General features: G+C 41.5%; 1 protein-coding gene across 2 annotated transcripts in view; it reads right to left on the minus strand.

Moving 5' to 3' along the window:
* PLXDC2 (plexin domain containing 2) overlaps positions 1-19134 on the minus strand; it is a 234388-nt gene that overhangs the window by 49735 nt on the left and 165519 nt on the right. For both annotated transcript variants that reach the window (XR_014517570.1, XM_083467510.1), the window contains exons 5-6: positions 5936-6058; positions 235-353 (exon numbers count right to left, since the gene is read on the minus strand). Coding sequence is in view for 1 of the 2 variants with exons in the window: in XM_083467510.1 (XP_083323636.1) it covers positions 235-353; positions 5936-6058 (242 nt within the window). In the remaining variant the exon portion in view is untranslated. The remainder of the gene's footprint in view (positions 1-234; positions 354-5935; positions 6059-19134) is intronic.

Consider the following 19134-nt stretch of genomic DNA (forward strand, 5'->3'; position numbering starts at 1 on the left):
CGTGTAGTTTTGCCTAGTCCTCCCTCTCTCCTGGGATTACCCTGATTGTTCCCGACAGGAATCTCTTAGATGGGCAAAGAGCATCCTTTGAAGAGTAGCATCTAGTCTTGGCAGAGAAAAAAGTCTTCTGCGTGAAGATGGCAGAGCACTGGGGCTGTCGCTTTTTAAATATTTCAGCTGCTTGAACGGAGCAGGCTTTTAAATTTAGTAAATCATTTCTGTGCTTGAACTCACCTCTTTATAGCCAAATATGATACGTCCATCGTTGAGAAGTGTTGCTTGAAATGTGAAGCTGCCCAGATTGTAATTATCCTGTAGATGTACGTGATCCCACTGGACAACCAATGCGGTACCTGTCAAGTCCAAAGTCGAGAAGAGGAGAGGGAAATGTCGTCGTAAATTATAGGGTAGCCATTCAGCAGCATTTGATACCATACAAAATGTAACTTTATAGCAATATTATCACTACTCCTACTATTGCTAAATAGGCCTTACAGTAGCTAGAGCTTTATCTTTTGTTCAGACATGCTTAGCCTACAGAAGAGAAGATAACTTGACTGAGGAGTGTTCAAATACACCTCCAAACATCAGCCACCGCCTCAGCGGAAAACAGAAGGGAAGGTGGGTGCAGAATCCCAGCATCCAATGAAATGTGAACATGCTAAAAGGGGGTGTTTTCAATGTCAGAGAGCCCAAGACACTGCAAACAGGAACTCAGCAGCAAGAAAAAACAATATTTTTCACAAGGCGTGGATTATTGAGGGGGTATTCACTAACATGTTTCATGAACACCCCAAGAGGTACTCAAGCACCCATGGGTGGCATGCTTGTCACTCCAACTCTATGAATTTGTCCAATCTACCCCTTATCTTGCAACAGCAAATTACAGAGTTTAATTAATACTGAAACTTTGTGAAGAGGAATTATATTTCCTTTAGATCTGTGACTAATGTTGTAGGGTTTGGAGTGGTGGTAACAATGATCCTCAAATGAACTATTATACCATCGGGATAATAAATGCCAGATGCAGAACTGCCCCCATCCACAGCTGTGCCACCTGCCTGAATCTGAGGAGAGGTGATGGGCCAGCCAAAGCCTTCCTCCACTGGGATCAACTGCCATTTTGGCTTCACCTCTCCTTATTTTTCTCATCCCTCCTTGTTTCTTCTTCCTCTTGTATCATAGTTTGTAAGACATTGTTTTCCACTGCAAACCTCCCTGAGAGCTTTGGCAGAAAGGTGGTACATGAATGAATGAAGATTCACACAAGTGGTACCTAACAACATGATAGATTTATTATGGGCTGCCTGGGCTAGTACCTATACATTGATGCTAGCCTACCAAAAAATTCAAGCTAGTTCTTAGAATTTTTTTTTCAGACTTGGAAGCCACAACAGGTCAGGGCTGAGTGAAACAATGATGCTACATACCGTATTTTTCGTCCTATAGGGCGCACCGGCCCATAGGACGCACCTCGTTTTTTTTGGGGGGGGGAATGAATAAAAAAAATTATTCCCCCCCGCCGCGGCTGCCGCCCCAAGCCTTGCGCACACCTGCCCGAAGCACGGGGCACCCTCCGGAGGGTTCCACGTGCTTCAGGCTGCAGGCTGCCGCCCCAAGCCTCGCGCGCCGGCGGGACCTCCCGCCGGGCGCGTGAGGCTTGCAGACACTCGCTGCCGCCCCAAGCCTTGCGCACTCGGCGGGACCTCCTGCCGGGTGCGCGAGGCTTGCGGACACTTGCCGGGGCTGCAGGCTGCTGCCCGCAAGCCTTGTGAGCCCGCGGGAACTCCCGCCTGGCTTGCGGATAGCTTCCTGAAGCCTGGAGAGCAAGAGGGGTCGGTGCACACCGATGCCTCTCGAACTCCAGGCTTCAGCGAAAGCCTGCATTCGCCCCATAGGACGCACACACATTTCGCCTTCATTTTTGGAGGGGAAAAAGTGTGTCCTATGGGGCGAAAAATACGGTATATATTTTTTAAAAACACTCTGTGTGCAATTGTTTAAAATCTTGTTTCCTCTAAATCAAAACTGCTCACTTTCTTTCATCATAGGTTTTTCATTGTGTTATTTAGTTCATAACTCACTGCCTATAAAACTTAAGGATGTTTACCAAAATGCTGACACAGAAATGTTAATATTTAAAGCATTCCATTTTCACTCCGTCCATTTATTATGCATAAGATTATCTTTTCTTATCTACTGCAAGCTTTCAGAGTGGAAGGGTATTAAATAATATACATCATTGGTGGTAAACATTAACTACACCGGCTAAATAGGATCACCATGAATTTATGGATGATGCCCATATTAATAATGGTGTTGAGCATCTTAGTTGCACGTGTCCCACTATTCTTTACGCACATTGTTTTGTTGAATCCCCATGGACCAAACTGTAAGTCTGCACTCCTTCTGACCTACCAAGATGGATGCAGCCTGTTGTTAAGATTTAGACACTGCCCTTCATCTCAGGGCTGCCCTTCATCTCAGGGTTGTTCACAAGATAAAAATACAAACTAAAACACAAACAAATAGTTAAAACAAAAACAAAGGCCTGGTTGAAGAGGAACCTTTTCACCTGGAGCCTAAAAATAATGAAGGCACCAGCTGAACCTCCCTAGGGAGAGCATTCCACAAACAGGTAGCTACTGCCGAAAAGGCCTGTTCTCGTGTTGCTACCCTCTGGACCTCTCATGAAGGAAGCACACAAAGAAGGGCCTCAGGTGATGACTGCAGAATCCAGGTTGGTTTATATGGGGAGAGGCGTTCCTTGAGCTACTGTGGTCCTGAGCCGCTTCAGGCTTTATAGGTCAAAACCAGCACTTTGAATTGGGTTCTTAGCTAGTTGTCAGTCAGTGTAGTCGGGCCAGGATCGAAGTAATATGCTCAAACCATCTTGCCGTGCTGAGCAAAGCCCTGGCATTGTGGCTTACCATGTGCTGGAAAGCCCCAGTTTTTGCAGTCTTGAATATAAAATTCCTGTTGTGTCTTTTTATTGGATCAGCAGCTTGAAAATGTATTCCCAGGTAACTAGTAGGCCCTACAAAAGTGGGGCAAATCCTTTTTTAAAAAATATAAACAAGGGTGACAATGGGCAGCCTTGTCTTGTTCCTCTAGTTATTTTGCAATTCTCAGTCAACACATCATTTACTATCAATTTTGCTGACTGTTCGGTATATATTGCCTTGACTCCTTTTATAAAAGTGTCTCCACAGCTCATGTACTCTAAAACTTTAAACATAAAATCCCAGGAGACATTATCAAATGCTTTCTCTGCATCTAAAAACATTAAGGCTGCTTATGTTTCATTCCTCACTTTTAAATATTCTATTATATAAATTATATTCCTAATAATGTCCTTCATTTGTTGCCTTGGCAAGAATCTGGCCTGATCATGATGGATTACCTCTTTTAATACAGTAAAAGCGGGGCAAATCCTGATATCGTCCTGAATACAAAAGGCATTGGGTTGTATTCAATCAACTCTCACTCGGAGTAGACCACTTGAAATTACTGGACCTAAGTTAGTCATGGCCATTAAATGTAAGAAAAGCCTGCCGGGTCAGGCCAGTAGCCCATGTAGTCCAACATCCTGTTCTCACAGTAGCCACCCTGATACCTGTGAGAAACCTGCAAGCAGAACTGAAGCACAAGAGTACTCTGCCTTCCTGTGGTTTCCAGCAACTGGTATTCAGGAGCATTACTGCCTGACTGGAGGCAGAAGATAGCCACCCAACCCTCTTTTAAAGCCAACCAAGTTGGTGCCTCCTGTGGGAGTGAGTTCCATAGTTAAATGATGCGCTGCATGAATAAGTATTTTCTTTTATCTGTACCCAAACTTCCAACATTCAGCATTGTTGGATGTCGACATGTTCTAGTGTTACGAAAGAGGGAGAAAAACTTCTTTCTATTCACTTTCTTTGCGTCATGCGGAATTTTATAATCTTCTATCATCTCACCTCTTACTCACCTTTTCTCTAAACTAAAATATTCCCCAAGGTCTTTAATTTCAACAGGTCTACTCTGAGTAAAGAATAGCTAAATGCAACTCCTCTTTAGTAAATATATGAGTTTATTTCAGGCATTTGCTTACAAAAAATGCCTTTTGGACTCTGAACTGACTCATTCCCTCACAGCATATGCTTTGATTCACATCTCAACAAGTTTTCCTTGTCAGAGTGACCTAACCACAACTCAAAATGGGTCAGTGTGATTCAAGCTCAAAGCACCATGGAGAGTATCTTAAAGCATCACGATAATAGTTCAACAACAACACGCTGTAATTTATTCTTGTTTCTTACCAGCACTTTGGCGGAAATAAAAAAAAGCAAGTCATTTAAGGGGGGAAATTGAAGCATGTTCATTATGTTATCTTCAAATGGAACTTTCACAATCTCGCTGCATAAATTATTTCACTGCATAGCGCATCACTGGATGGTGTGAAACAGACAGACATGTTTGCAATTTACTTTCTGAATATTGATCGGGTTGCTTCTATTTTATTTAAAAGCAATTCTTCCATACAAATATTCATTTTGTCTCGCAAATGTTTGGTTATTATACATATGCAATATGTGCATATATAGATCCACAAAATTATATAGCCTATTTGGTGATTTGACAAGAGATAGATATATATTCATTTCCTGGTAACGAAACCTGAGAGTACATTCCTTGACATGATGTTGCCACTAGAGACTCAGGAGGCCTCACTGTCGAAGATTGCCTATTTCCAGCTCCAGTTGGTTCACTGACTATGGCTGTTGTTGGACCAAGATAAGCAGGTATCAGCAATTCATGCTCTGATGACTTTGCACTCAGATTACATGGGACTGCCCATGAAAACTATCTGGAAGCTACAGCAAGCTTAGAATGCTATTGGCATGTCATTAGCTGGGTCAGCAAGATGGGAGAATATAACAGCAATCCTAAAAGCACTGCATTGGCTTGCTAAGAATTACAGAGACCTAGGGTCATAACTTATAAAAGCTGAAATGACTCAGGCCCCAAGTGCCTCCTCCAATAGCCAACTCGATCCAGTGTTCCCCATGAGGATTCATTGTGGGGGATTTGGTAGAGATGGGCATTTTGGGTAGTGGGGCTTCAACTTTGGAGTGATTCAGGCAAGATTTTCACCAGCCTTGTATGTATGTGTTCCACCACTGTGCTGCCTCTTGGCGCCTCTTTTCCTGGTATGCTGTGATTCAACCTTCCTGAGCTAATTAAACTAGTTTCGCCATTATGCCCAAACTGGGAAACTCCAGTTATGAGGATCGGAACTAGCCAGGATCTTAATCCATGGCTAGAAGGTGGTTTAAAGGGCTTGAGAAGGTAGTTAGGAAAGGGCAGAGCAAGGCTGGCCCCCACAGTTAGAAAGATCATCAACATCCCAGATTAATAAGCCAATATACAGGTATCCATGCCAAGTACAGCATTCTATCACATAAAATTCTGTACTAGGTATTTGACCTTCGGGAGCTGTAGGTAAAGTAAGGCTTATTAGATTATTAAATAGGAGCACTTTGCACACCATCTTGATGAGGGTTATTAACCTCAGGCATGCTCTACCTCTGGGTGAAAAATGACTCTAAGAATCCAAAATGGTTCCTATTTAATGTACTGATGGTACCAGAGGGAGCATATACTTTTGGAAGACTAGAGGGTTGTCTTTTTCAGCTGATGAAGTTAATTGAGATTCATGACTAAAGTAAGATTTAGGACCTTAGCAGCTTGGGTGGATTATAATATTGGATAATGTTTGCCAACACAATCTACCAATAACACTTTAAACCATGGTATTTGACTCAGATGGATGGCTAGCCAGATGAATCAAACTTCTGAGAACTAAATATTACAAACCATCTTCAGTGTTTATTTTCCTACAAAGGACAAAAAAAGAAGAGCTAAAGGATAATCTGGCAGAAGGATTAATACTTACCATTATCAAAGTATCTGACAGTCGAGTTTCTTGACACACTAGGGTCAAAGTTGGCCATCAAAGGTGCGATGTATTGGGTAGCTGTTAGCATTCGATGCACAACTTCCCCTGTATATATAAAACCTATAATAAAGAAACAAAAGAGCAGAATCATGTCAGCCACAGCTGAAAAGTTAATACATGCCAGAGTTAATTAGGTGCTGCCAGAGCTTCAAAGAGTTACTGAAGGAAAATTAATCTCATCACCAGGTTTTAATAATGAATCAAAGAACGGCAAAAGAATACAGAAAAAAACACAATAAAGGCCAAGAGAAGAATAGATTCCCATGAGGAACAAAAGTCAGGGGCCATATTGATAGGGAAATGATTCAGGCCAGTGTTCATCAGCTGGGATCTTCAGGCCTCTTTTGAGAGGTGGGGAGAACATAAAGCCTGTTGCTAAAATTATGTGGAAGACGAAGAGTCTTTCTGGTTTATAGTTCTGTCACTTACACTGCAATTCCATGTATGCTTGCTCACTCACTATGTTCCATGGAGCTAATTTAACTCTGTAAAGTGCACAGTATTTATTTGCGAGTGTGTTTGCTAATTATTACATTGTCAAGCTCATAAAGAATTAGCCCTCTTCTGCTTTAAATTCTAGCTCACAGTCATATCTTGAATTGTGCAGAGATACAGAATTTCTCTTAAGAGCTTTTGTGTACTTGGTGTTGAGCAAGCCCCTTGTGTTCCTAAGCACCCAATAACCAGCTGGCTGAAATGCTGTGCAAGAGCTTTTCACAAGTGGGTGGAACAACTCACCTATCAGCTGTTTGATATAATGATGTCACTCGATTGACAGGTGGCTTGTCCTATCCACCTGTTCAAGTTGGTGGGCACAAAGTATACATACTGCTATCAACACCCGTTGTCAGATTGCACTTGCTGTTTCATTGAAAGCAGGGATGGGGAATGTGTAACCCTCGCTCCCTGATGCTGTTGGACTACAGCTCCCATCGTCACTGACCACTGGCCATGCTGGCTGGAAGTGATGGGAGTTGGAGCTCATCAACAACTAGGGAAGATCAGTCCCCCTGCCTCGGTCTAAAACAGCACAGCCGCATCTGACCAATGCTGCAGCTAGATTCACTCGGTAATACATTTTCTGCTCTCTCAGTAAATGTTGCACTGTGGATTGCTGCCACCCCTGCTCCAAAGTTACAGGAAGAAATAAAAAGAAAGGGAAAGTAACAAGATGGATAACTGCAAGCCAGGAAGCATTTCTGGGATCAAACGTCAACTCTAGTCATGCTTCAGTACAACTTGGAAAGAAACACAGGGTAAGTTCAAAGCATCCCACAGATTCAAAGCTTGAATGGACTCCCGCTGAACAGGATATTTTATCATTTTCACTAATACCCTGAGTAAATCGCAAATGTAAACCAAGCATATTTTTGAATAGGCTTGCACAGACATTTGGCAAGAGCTGGCTTATACTGTCTATGACCCAGTTTTCTGATGGTTACATTTGCTCTCTGTTGATTCATTGTGGCCCAGCAAGAATGTTCCAAACCTACAGTTTCCTGAACTACTTAATCTTTCCTTTGTGGGAGGGGTTTGGCATTTCCGGAAAGACTCTACAGCTTGAAACATAAGACACTGTCTTCTCAACTGCCTGAGTAAATTAATCAAGTTACAGCATGGAAAGTTATTAAGGAGGGGATTTAAAATTGTATCGTATAGCTTTACAGAAAGCCTTTAGACCAGGAAAGAAAAATTTATGAAAAGCACGGACTGATTAGGGATGACTTGCTGATACAAGTGCATTTGTTTTTTGGTTTTTTTTTACTGTTTTATCATGTGTTTGCTGCCCTGGGGTCATTTGAGAGGAAGAGTAGGTTATAAATGTAATAAATTATATTCAATAAATAATGATGATGATGATTCTAACAGTAATAAATAACAACCACTACTACTGCTTTTATTTTTGTTATGTAGCATGATATAAAGTACTGTCCCTCATTCTGCAACATAATAAAACAGAACAAAATGCACACACCCAATGATATCGGATTCTACAGTAATTCTTACATTTGATGATTCGGATCCAAATAACACATGAGTTGTTCTGCTTGCCCAAGACAGATCCAAGTGTCTCAGCAGCCCCCCACAATACATGTCAAATAAAACATGAAGTCATAGCAAAGGGCCATAGTTCAGTGGTAGAGTACAGTGGTACCTCGGGTTAAGTACTTAATTCGTTCCAGAGGTCCGTTCTTAACCTGAAACTGTTCTTAACCTGAAGCACTACTTTAGCTAATGGGGCCTTCTGCTGCCGCCGCGCTGCCGGAGCACGATTTCTGTTCTCATCTTGAAGCAAAGTTCTTAACCCAAGGCACTATTTCTGGGTTAGAGAAGTCTGTAACCTGAAGTGTATGTAACCCGAGGTACCACTGCAGATGATTTGCATGTAAAAAGTTCCATCTCCAGTAAACCCAGAGAGTGCTGGTAAGGACTACTGAGTGCAACCCTGGAAAGCTGCTTCCCATCCATGTTGACAATACAGAGCCAGATGGACTAATGGTGTGGCCTGGTGTAAGGCATCTTCTCATGGTCCTAACTTCTTTTGAAACTGAGGGGAGGCAGTTTTTGATTATGGCATGGAAGTCAATTGTGGTGGTGGTGGTGGGCATTTAGAAATCTTACTTGGTGTACCCAAGCTGCTCGGTGTACCTGGTCTCTGTATCCCAGCCAAATCATTAGCAACCTCAATTTGGGGGCCTGCTCATTCCTTCACACACTTGTCCTCTCCCCACTTGCATGCATTTGATGAAATGGACTCTAATCAATGAAAGCTTATGGTGTAAAAAAACCCAAACTGTTATCCATCTCCCCGGATTCCCTCCATTGTTTTTATTTTGTCAGTTTCTGAAAAGCAATATCCTTGCACCTCTGGGCTAGTGTACTGAAGCATGAGTGCATTGCTTGAAGAACCTTTCTTCTCTCTTGTGAATCTGCCTGTCTAGTAAGGTTGGCTGTTGCGGCCCTCTGACATGTGCCATTGCCTTCTGAGGCAGAGTTGGTGGCTTTTCCTCTGGTGGCGCCTTGCCTTCCTGCTCTAGGAAATTTAAGTTCTCTTCCCCCTTTTACTTGTGTTCCAATGGCAACTCAAAAATTCATTTTTTGAACAAGCGTTTGATTCTGTCGCTGCTTAATGTACTAATTTCAAAAGCTGCTCTTTGCTTTGCTGCTTAGTTTTGTTAATTTGTGTTTTAACAAATGGAATAATGCCATGTTTATATAGTTGCTTTCTTTTGAGTGAAGAGAAAAGCAGGGTGTTGTTACTTTTTTTTAAAAAAAAAAGAAGTAGTTGTGAGGTCTCCTTGTTCTGCTCAAAGTTGATTAGGTTGCCTAGGAATCACTGGATTGAAAAAATGACCTTATTTAAAATGTATAGGAGTTTTTGCATTGACTTAATACTGTGAAAGCCTAAGTTGGTAAGGCTCCACAGCCTCAGAGTCATATTTCAAGCCTACCTAGGGAAATCAGCTGTTTGTCAAAAAAGACTAATTTACTTAATATAATTTAGATAGTGCTTGGTAGAACCATATGTTAAAAGCTCTGGCTAACACAAAGGTCGGTGCTTAATTAGCTGGAAAAGCAATTGTCTGTCAGTGATGACAGCACAATGAAAGGTTTTGTATGACAGAGTCTTCATCTGGGCAAAGCTTGCATGGCTCTTTGAGCATGGAAGCCGATTTGATGTTATTGGACAGGTTGCAGCAGCATATAGAGTAGGCCGATAAGTGCACAGAGTGCCTTTTAAGAGATTCGAGGTCACTTCCTCCTCTCGTCCTAGGGCATTTGGAGACAACAACAATATTGCTTAGAAAATCACTAAATCTTACAGCTTTCCCCTGAAAATGCATCAGTCAGCAAAAACAGGATATAAGAGATGCACTCAAACCTTCCAGTCTTATCATCTTTCCAGTTATTACTTAAGCCAAGAAAGTGTGAAGGCCCTTTGGGAGGAAAGGAGGGATATAAATTTTAACAAATAAATAAATAAGCAAGCAAGCAAGCACATTTCTATCCAAAATTAATCGCACCAGGACACAAAGTGGCTGAAATATTCTGACCTGGCCTATTAATTAGATAATTCTAAATTACAGCCAGTGGAATATCTTACTAGTTTTATCAGATACCAGACCTACAACATGTTTGGAGCTGAGGTCCACAAGAACCTTCTCCTGCTTACAGATAGGCTGGCTGAATGCAGAAAATTCACAGGTGCTCAGCATAGCAAACTACCATCTCCTCCAACTGCTAACATGCTGAAGCTGAGCAAGCTGTTTGCTTGAATCAAGCTGTTTGCCAAAGACAGACCTCTACCATATTAGGAAGCGCATCAGAGGTCCTACTGCCCCTCATACCTCCACAACTATTTGAGAACATAACTCCAGTTCTCAAAAGCGTGCACTGCCTTGAACTCTACCAGGCCAGCCAGATGCAAGGTTCTTGTCTGATTTTTATAAGGCCATTAACAACTTGAGTCCAGAATACCTCAATCTAGGATTTGTCCAAGATCATGGTCTGTGAGGGCCGGCAGTCTGGAAATAACTAGATACCACTGATGCTGACATTTCTACTGTAAAGAACACAGGTAGCCAAGCAAGGGAGCAGTCAAACCCATAAGCAGGTACAGGATAACCTGAGACCACTGCAGTCTGAGATCAGCTCTGCCTGTACCTGATGGACAAACCTCTCAGATTGAGGAGCCAAGCCAGAGGTTTATAAAATCCTCAAGCCCGCCACCCCCACCCCCAATTCTTGCAAAAACTGGCATTTCCACTACCACTTTCTGACTAATGCTTGTATAAACATTAGGGATAAAAAGGGGGGAAAGTAAATTCAATGAAGTTTAAAAGTTGGTAAATATAACCCAACTTGTTACATTTAAGGCTTGACCTTTTTCGGGGAGAAGCAGTAAATGGGGCCTACTAAAATGACAAGATTGCACACTTATGTTGCGGTACACAACCTATGTAATTTTGTTTTGGCTCCTCCATGCTCAGATAACCAGCAGAATGTGTGTCACCACACAAAAGGGATGAGTTATAACAGAGGATGTTCTCTAAAGGACCAACACATAAATGGATTGAAAAGAAAGAAAAACGGGGGGAATTTTATGTAGGCGTTTCCTGCACTATTTTTCCATAATAGAGAGGAGCTGCCTTGAAAGCAGAGCAGTGGGGTGTAAATTTTAAAATCTTTCTCCTCTTTATTGGTGAAACTGCACATCCAGGGTATGCTATTGCTATTGCCAACATGCTGTTCTGCTGCACCAAAGGGCAAATACACAGGAATCATAGAATAGTTAGAATCACAGAACTGTTGTCAGGGACTGGGCAGACGAGGAATGGTGGAGACCGCCTCCCCAGACTGACCCTTCCAGGGAAGAGGAAACAGTTCAGAATTACAACAGGGGTTTGAGGGAGGCCATAGCTCAGAGGCATATGAGGGGAAAGGTTGGGAAATAATGGGAGAGGAGGAGCAGGCAGAGCCAGAGCAGCAGCTGGCTGACACGTTGTCACTAGAAAGCATTCCAGACCCACCATCTCCCAGAACCCGGTGAGCCTTAAAAGTAGGAGAGCAAAGAGCTTGAAGACAGAGGGCATTAAGCAGCACCTGTAGAGGAGGTGATGATGATGAAGACGAATGAGGAAGTGGGAGAGAAGCGAGGTGGAGATTCACTCAGGACAACAGCATTATCCAAGAGGCTGTGTTCCAAAGCCTCTCTCTGTAAATATTGAATAATAATAATAATAATTTTTATTTATACCCCGCCCTCCCCAGCCAAGGCCGGGCTCAGGGTGGCTAACAAGCAATAATAAAAACAAGTTGAATGAATACAACTTAAAAACAAGATTAAAATACAACATTAAAATATTGAAACATTAAAATATTGAAACATTAAAATATTAAAATGCAGCCTCATCACAGGAGGAGAAAGGAAAAAGAAAAAAGAAAAAAGAAAGAGGGGGAAGGAATCAAATTGGCTCGAAGCCAAAGGCCAGGCGGAACAACTCTGTCTTATAGGCACTGCGGAAAGAAATCAGATCCTGCAGGGCCCTGGTCTTATGAGGAAGAGCGTTCCACCAGGCCGGAGCCAGTGTTGAGACGGCCCTGACTCTGGTTGAAGCTAATCTAACTTCCTTAGGGCCCGGAACCACTAGGGTGTTGCTATTTATGGACCTTGAGGCTTTCCGTGGGGCATACCGGGAGAGGTGGTCCTGTAGGTACGAGGGTCCTAGGCCGTGAAGGGCTTTAAAGGTCAAAACCAGCACCTTAAATCTGACCCTGTACTCCACCGGGAGCCAGTGCAGCTGGAAAAGCACTGGGTGAATAAGCTCCCATGGCAGAGACCCCATGAGGAGCCTCGCTGCAGCATTCTGCACCTGCTGGAGTTTCTGGGTCAGCTTCAAGGGCAGCCCTGCGTAGAGTGTAGAGCGTAGAATAAAAAGCGGGTGGTAAGAAACTTTTCCTTGTCTTTGTACGTTCCTGGGCAACTGGCTGTGGGAGTTGCTTGCAGCTGCCTGACAACTGTAGAGTTGGAAGGAACCACAACAGTTACCTAGTTTTCAACCAGTGTGTCATGGCACCCTGGGGTACCTTGAATGATGGTTAGGGGTAACACTGGCCTCTGTCCCTCTTTCCTTCCCTCCCTCCTCTGATGCCCTCTTGCGTCTCTGCCTCCCAAAGGCCTGCACAGCTGTTTATTGCAGCAGCCCTAGCTATAAGCTCCACAGGCAAATTGTGCCTCTGGGAGGCATCTCTCTTTGGGGTGGAGTGGGGGGCAGCTCAGAGACCAGGGACGGCAGCAGCAGGACTCCCAAGGAGAGGGGAGGGCAGAGGAGGCTGAGGGAACACTCCACAGGGGGGAGTGTTCAAAAAAGAGTGAGAGGCTGCCAGCTCTGAAGACAAGGGTGCCATAACTGGGTTCCTGAGCCCCACAGGGGTGCCGCAGAAAGAATGTAGTTGGTCAAGGGAGCCATGGACTCAAAAAGGTTGAAAACCTCTGATCTAGTCCAAAATCCCTGCAATGCATGAATCCTTTGCCCAACATGAGGCTCAAACCCATGACCCTGAGATTTAAGAGTCTCGTGCTCTGCTGACTGAGCTATCCCAGGAGTATCAAACTTATGAGGAAGGACCATAACTCAGTGCTGGAGTATCTGCTTTGCATGCAGAGGTTCACAGGTTCAGTCCTCGGCAACTCCAGGTGGGGCTGGGAATGTCACCCTGGACAGCTGCCGTCATTCAATACAGCCAATACTGAGCTCAACAGACCAATGGTCTGGCTACATACAAGGCAGCTTCCTGTTTCCTATAGTTGCTAGACTGCTTTCCAAGGATGGGTGCTCACCTACAGCAGCAGATGAAGGAACTGTTTGGTCTCAACAACTACTGTTAACATCACAATTATATTATGTTGATCTTTTCTAATGGAATATACTGTTTTGCGCTCAACCATTTCTAAGTGGTAAGAAGTGCTGTACACCACCTTCTGGAATGCATTGAATTGAAGCAGTTTTGAAGATTTGCTATGTCCTTCTGAGTTGTTTGTTTACCAACCCTCAGATTTAGCAGGGATTGCATGTGCAGCAGAAGCAAACACATAGGGCAGGAGGCACTCATCTTAAAGCAACGTAAATTTAGCTTAAACCAGCTCTCAGCATAGTAAATTTCATTTTGCTTTTTGCAAAGAATTACAGCCAGTCAGTTAAACCAGCTACAGTGGTGCCTCGCAAGACGAAATTAATTCGTTCCGTGAGTTTTGTCGTCTTGCGATTTTTTTCGTCTTGCGAAGCACAGTGTCGGGAAAGTTTTGGAAAAGCTTCAAAAATCACCAAAGTCTTTAAAAACCTCAAAAAAGGCTACCACACCGCGTTCTATGAGTTGCTCCTCGAAGTCAAGTCGCAACTGTATTAACGGTGTTAAGAAAAAGGAAACAAACTTGCAAGACTTTCCGTCTTGCGAAGCACGCCCATAGGGAAATCGTCTTGCGAAGCAGCTCAAAAAACAAAAACCCCTTTCGTCTAGCGAGTTTTTTTTGTCTTGTGAGGCATTCGTCTTGCGAGGTACCACTGTACTGATACTGCTGATCCAGAACAAACTCACTGTTTGGTGGAAATCAACTGAAAAACTCTACCAGAAACCAAGAAACCAAGTTATGCCCCAGATGACTTGCTGCTGATTTCAGTGAACTTCTCATTTCACAAAACGGTGAAGATTACTTTCTATGCCATGTTTTTAAACCAAGTATATGATTACAGTTTTCCCTGATACTGAGAGGACGTTTTCTTGATGACTAATGGCATGAAATCAGCCACCTGTTCACTTCTGTAGGATTTATTTCTAAGGAGATAGCTTAAAGCTGCCTTGGGATGTGTGAATAAGCACGAAACAGATTTGTATACAATTTCATTTTTGATCTCGTATGTTTTTTATACTTATCAGCCAAGTTGGGTAACTACACTTCTCCTGGCATAAACCCACATTACTTCTTCATTCAAGTTTATACAGCATCCTGATATTGCATCAATGGCATCATGCAATTCTAGTTGAAATGCTACACATTACGTACAATAATACTGTATTAATGTATAGCATGCAAATTATATGTTCAATAGTATTTTGAGCAATGTTGATAATATTCCACATTTAGGGATACAGCCAGTTATAAAAATTGAAGCTAAAATGTCAAATGCGCACTTCATAACAAAACCAAAGCTTAAATACATAAACATTAATAAGATAAATACAATTCAAAATGGATTTTGAAAGACTCATTGTAATGTTTTTAAAAGGAAGATGCAGATTAAATATATTTAAAATGGTATCATTAAAATTATAGTTCAGTAGACATTTATGACCAAATAATGGTACAGCTTGAATTTCAGAATGCTTATTTTATGTCTAAACCTGACTGGAATCCACATAGTGTAGCAAAGGAGGAGAGAATGCATACAAAGTCTGGGTATCGATATAACATATATATTTGGTTTTAAGTCACAATGCTCAATCTCCTGTGAAAACTTCTGCGGTTAAGAGCAGACAGGCACAGTAACACAAGTTTAACTACTTAGATTAAACTTCCAGTCTAGAGATTTCAAGCTATAAAAAAAAACCACCACAAACTTTTAAATCTGAAAATTAACTACTATGTTGATAAATGGGAGCCTTAAAATAATCTGCACCATTTATGTCACATTGCAAGACTGTAGTTTTCCCTGTTATATTCATTGTCAGACATTCACCCAGTCATTCTAGAGAACAATGGTGTTTTTGTGGACAGAACTCTCTTTAAAAGGTTAGAACTCAATAGCAGCCTTACTCATATGGGTGGTTTGCCAGCTTGAGCCCGCGCTGATGAATTTGCTGCAAGTTCAGCGCAAGACCGTGTTACATTAGTAGGGTGCCTCATTCGGCCTAATTCTTATTCTCCCTAAATCACATTGCCTTTCCCCTTCAATAATTCCTTCTCCATCCATCCAGTAGCACTAGACACAGTGAACCTGCTGAGAATGTGGCTTTTTTTTTTTTTTTTGTCCTGGAGCAGGAATCACAGAAGAACTCAGCCAAGACTTTTAAGCGTAATAGGGAAATGAGGAAAAGGGAGCACCAGGGGAATAACATTCACTGGGAATCACAATGCACACATTAAGCAAAGGCAAGAAACGTTTTACCAGTGCTTAGTTTGAAGGATTCCCTATCAAGAACAGAAAACAAATATTTAGACAAAATGTTATTCTCACATACTTTACTCTAGTTGATCAAAATCAAGATTTTGTAATGTTAGAAGCAAACAATGTAATTATTACTTTTATAAAGTTGGTGTATTTAATATTTCGTTGTTGCTTCAGCAAGGAATTTGGACTTCACTCCTACGGAAGGACTGCAATGTTGTGCTCGACAATGTAGCCCTGGAGGAGTGCCATCGCCGTTATAATTACACTAAGATTAGTGAGTTGGGGAAACAAAAAGACAGAAATGATTCCACATCCCTAAGACAATATAAGAGTGTTTAAGTAAGAGAATAATGAGCTTGGGCCTCGCACTCTAATAATGAGCTTGGGACTTGCACTCAAGATTGGGGAAGGAGTGAAGCAAAGTCTCCCACGCTCTCTTATACTGCTTTATTTCTGGACAGGCTAGAGATTCCTTTTGCTTTCTTTCAGCTGACTAGCACTCCATTTATAAACCTTTGTGCCTGGCCAGCAATGCCCACAGAACATCCTTGCAACGCCAGCATACAGTCACCACTTGTGAAGAGGCAACCCTTAAGCACTGAGTCTTTGCATTGCACTATAATGTTGGAGTCTATTTTTTTTTCCCATTCTCTTTTGAGAAGGATGCCTTTGACAAAAAAGCACATGCAGGCCACATATATATGAAGGGTCAGTATGCCAGCCAGCCAACTACCAGCCTATTTGTTATTTATTTATTTATTTATTTATTTATTTATTTATTTATTTATTTATTTATTTATTTGCACACTTTCATGGAACATATCAAGCTGCATTGCAGTCAGGGTGGATTTGATTTAAATCAAATCAGGTAAGACTTGATTTAAACCTTTTTTTTTTTTAACAGAAAGGCTTTCTTGCTGGTATAATCTTGCTGGTATATATTTACAACCAGATGAAGGTTTCATTTTTAGAATAATAAATTTTCAGAGTAGTTTTTACGGTTATATCAAAAATTACTGATTTGGTTAGACTATTAGAAATACATAGACAGATAATTATGAAATTATTGTGAGGTTTAATAAGTTAACTGATTATATTTGGACAACTTTTCTGCTGTACTTTATCGGAAGGAGAAAAATAACCATTTCCTTAATAACAATTTAAACTATTTATTTAACTAAAACAATAACATCATAGCAGATGTATCCATGTTTGTTAACTGGTGTGGTTAAACATTTTTTTAAATAAAAAAACAACTTAGACTGATTTTCAGCACACATGAAAAACTTAAAAATAAATCCTTATTTCCTGGTCGACTTTGGACTATAATGTAACTTAAACAGAAAACTATCTTTAGAAAGCATTTTCTCCAAAAGCATTTTATTTTAAAAATCCAATTTAAATCAAAAAAATTGATTTCAATAAAAAAATCAAATTTAAATCAAAAAATCTGATTTAAATGAAAAAAATCTGATTTTTAATTTTTTTTAAAAAAACCACATTGATTTTTATCTACCCTGTTTGCAGTATATAACATACAATAAAATGGTGTATAAATATCTACAGAACATAATTAAAGACATTGATAAAACGTCAGTAAATACTGGTTGGCTCAAGGGGGGAGGGGAATCATACTGTGAAGGCCTGTCTAAACAGTGCAGGTCTCAGAAGATGTCTGAAAGGGGGCAGGAACAGCTCCTGCCACACTAAACCAAACCACAGGAGGGTGGGGAACCACAGGAAGTGCCCCATCAGAAGATCTCAGTAACTGAGGTGGAGCATAAGGGATCAGATAGCCTAGAAGGGCTTTGGGGCCCAACTTGTTTAGGGTTTGGTCATTAAGCCAAGAACCCTGTACCTTGCTCAGTAGCAAATCAATCAACTGATCAATTGTCAACCTATTATTTGATTGTTGTCAAGTATCATCAGATATTCCAACGATGCCACTGTGTAGGAGAACAGAACAGTGTGTGTTACATAGTCTGTCCTGTCCCTTTAGTTCGTCAGATACAGTGGAGGACGGTGTTCTTCTACCATTAGTGAAGTAAAATTAAAGTTTCAGGGTACATAATAAGGACAAGGCACCGTCCTCCCTTTGCCTCAGGCAGCTAAATGTCCACTTCTCGTCTATGCATCTTGTCTATGAAAGCGGATGCCACAATAAATGTGTTAGTCAGTAAGATGCCACAAGATACTTTCTTGTTTTCTTCTTTAATGTAGAATTACCGTAATCGAGCTCACTAGCTGTTTAAAATACTTAAAAAAGAAAGGGGAAACCCATTTATTCTTATTAAATAAAATGATATGCAGAAAGTGCAATATGTAAAGTCATTTTCATCTCTCCATTATGGGAATAAATAAATCTTCTCCATATAGCAGCAAAGGCAGTAACGAGTGCCAAGGGTATGTGGTTAGCAATGACAAGTTGGCTTGTAAGTTAAATGTCAGGATTCAGTATTTGAACCAGTTGGTGTCTCAAATCCTTCACAGTTGTCACAAGGTCCCTGTGCTATTTGATAATTTAGGCAACCTTACATGCAGCCTCCCTTTTCTGGCATTTATCTGACGGGGTCAGTTTGCAGTTTGTGAATCCCCTGACGCTTTTAACATTACTACTTGTTAGCCCTGCTAGACAGACAACTTGGTTGAATAAATATCAGTCAAATCCCCTGTGAGCTTAGAAGCAAGTAGGAAGACTGGATCTGTATGTCTACAACCCAGTATGGTAGGAGTGTATAGAAGAACAAATGGTTTAATAAGCATTCAAGGCATTTACCGTGATGGTTTATCACACACATGTTCAGTGTACTGCTTTATTCAACCTGAAAGCCATTTCGGGCAAACAGCAGGACAGATGGCAAACGTGTGTTAATCCATCTACAACCATGCTCAGAATGCAATTAAGAGCACACTCGTATACAGTCATCCATGCACTAACACTAACCCGGGAGCAAGCTCCATTGAGTAAGCATGCAGGATTTCACATGTAATTGTGGAACGACCAGAAGGAACACTGGAAAGAGATTGCATTTAGTTCTACAGATGAAACTTCAACTAGTAGCAAAAGAAGAAATTGACTGGGGAAAGCCTTCCATGAGAGACAGAGGAACAAGTTCTAGCAATGCTTTATGGCCTTCAAGTACCACGTGACTGTCCTTATTCCCGTGCCAAATGTGGGCAATGTAATCATATGGTAAGTTACAAGCAGTGGCAAAGCATCCGTGTTACCTTCCAAGGGAGTACTGTGAAATTAGAGGGTGCGTGCAGGGCTGTTTCCACTTCCCCAGTCAGAGTGCAGGTTACAATGTACTTATGGCTAGACTTAACACAGGGTAATTGTGGCATGTAGTTATGGCACATTTGCCGCAAAACCCCATTTGCTTTCCATGCAAAGAAAACATTTGTTTCGTGAAGAATCCGAGAGCCTTCTTAGGCTTGGGAACTCACATCGTAAGAGCTGATCAGTTA

This window comes from Podarcis liolepis, assembly GCF_965112155.1.
Source record: "Podarcis liolepis genome assembly, chromosome: 12".
In the NCBI taxonomy this organism is placed as follows: Eukaryota; Metazoa; Chordata; class Lepidosauria; order Squamata; family Lacertidae; genus Podarcis; species Podarcis liolepis.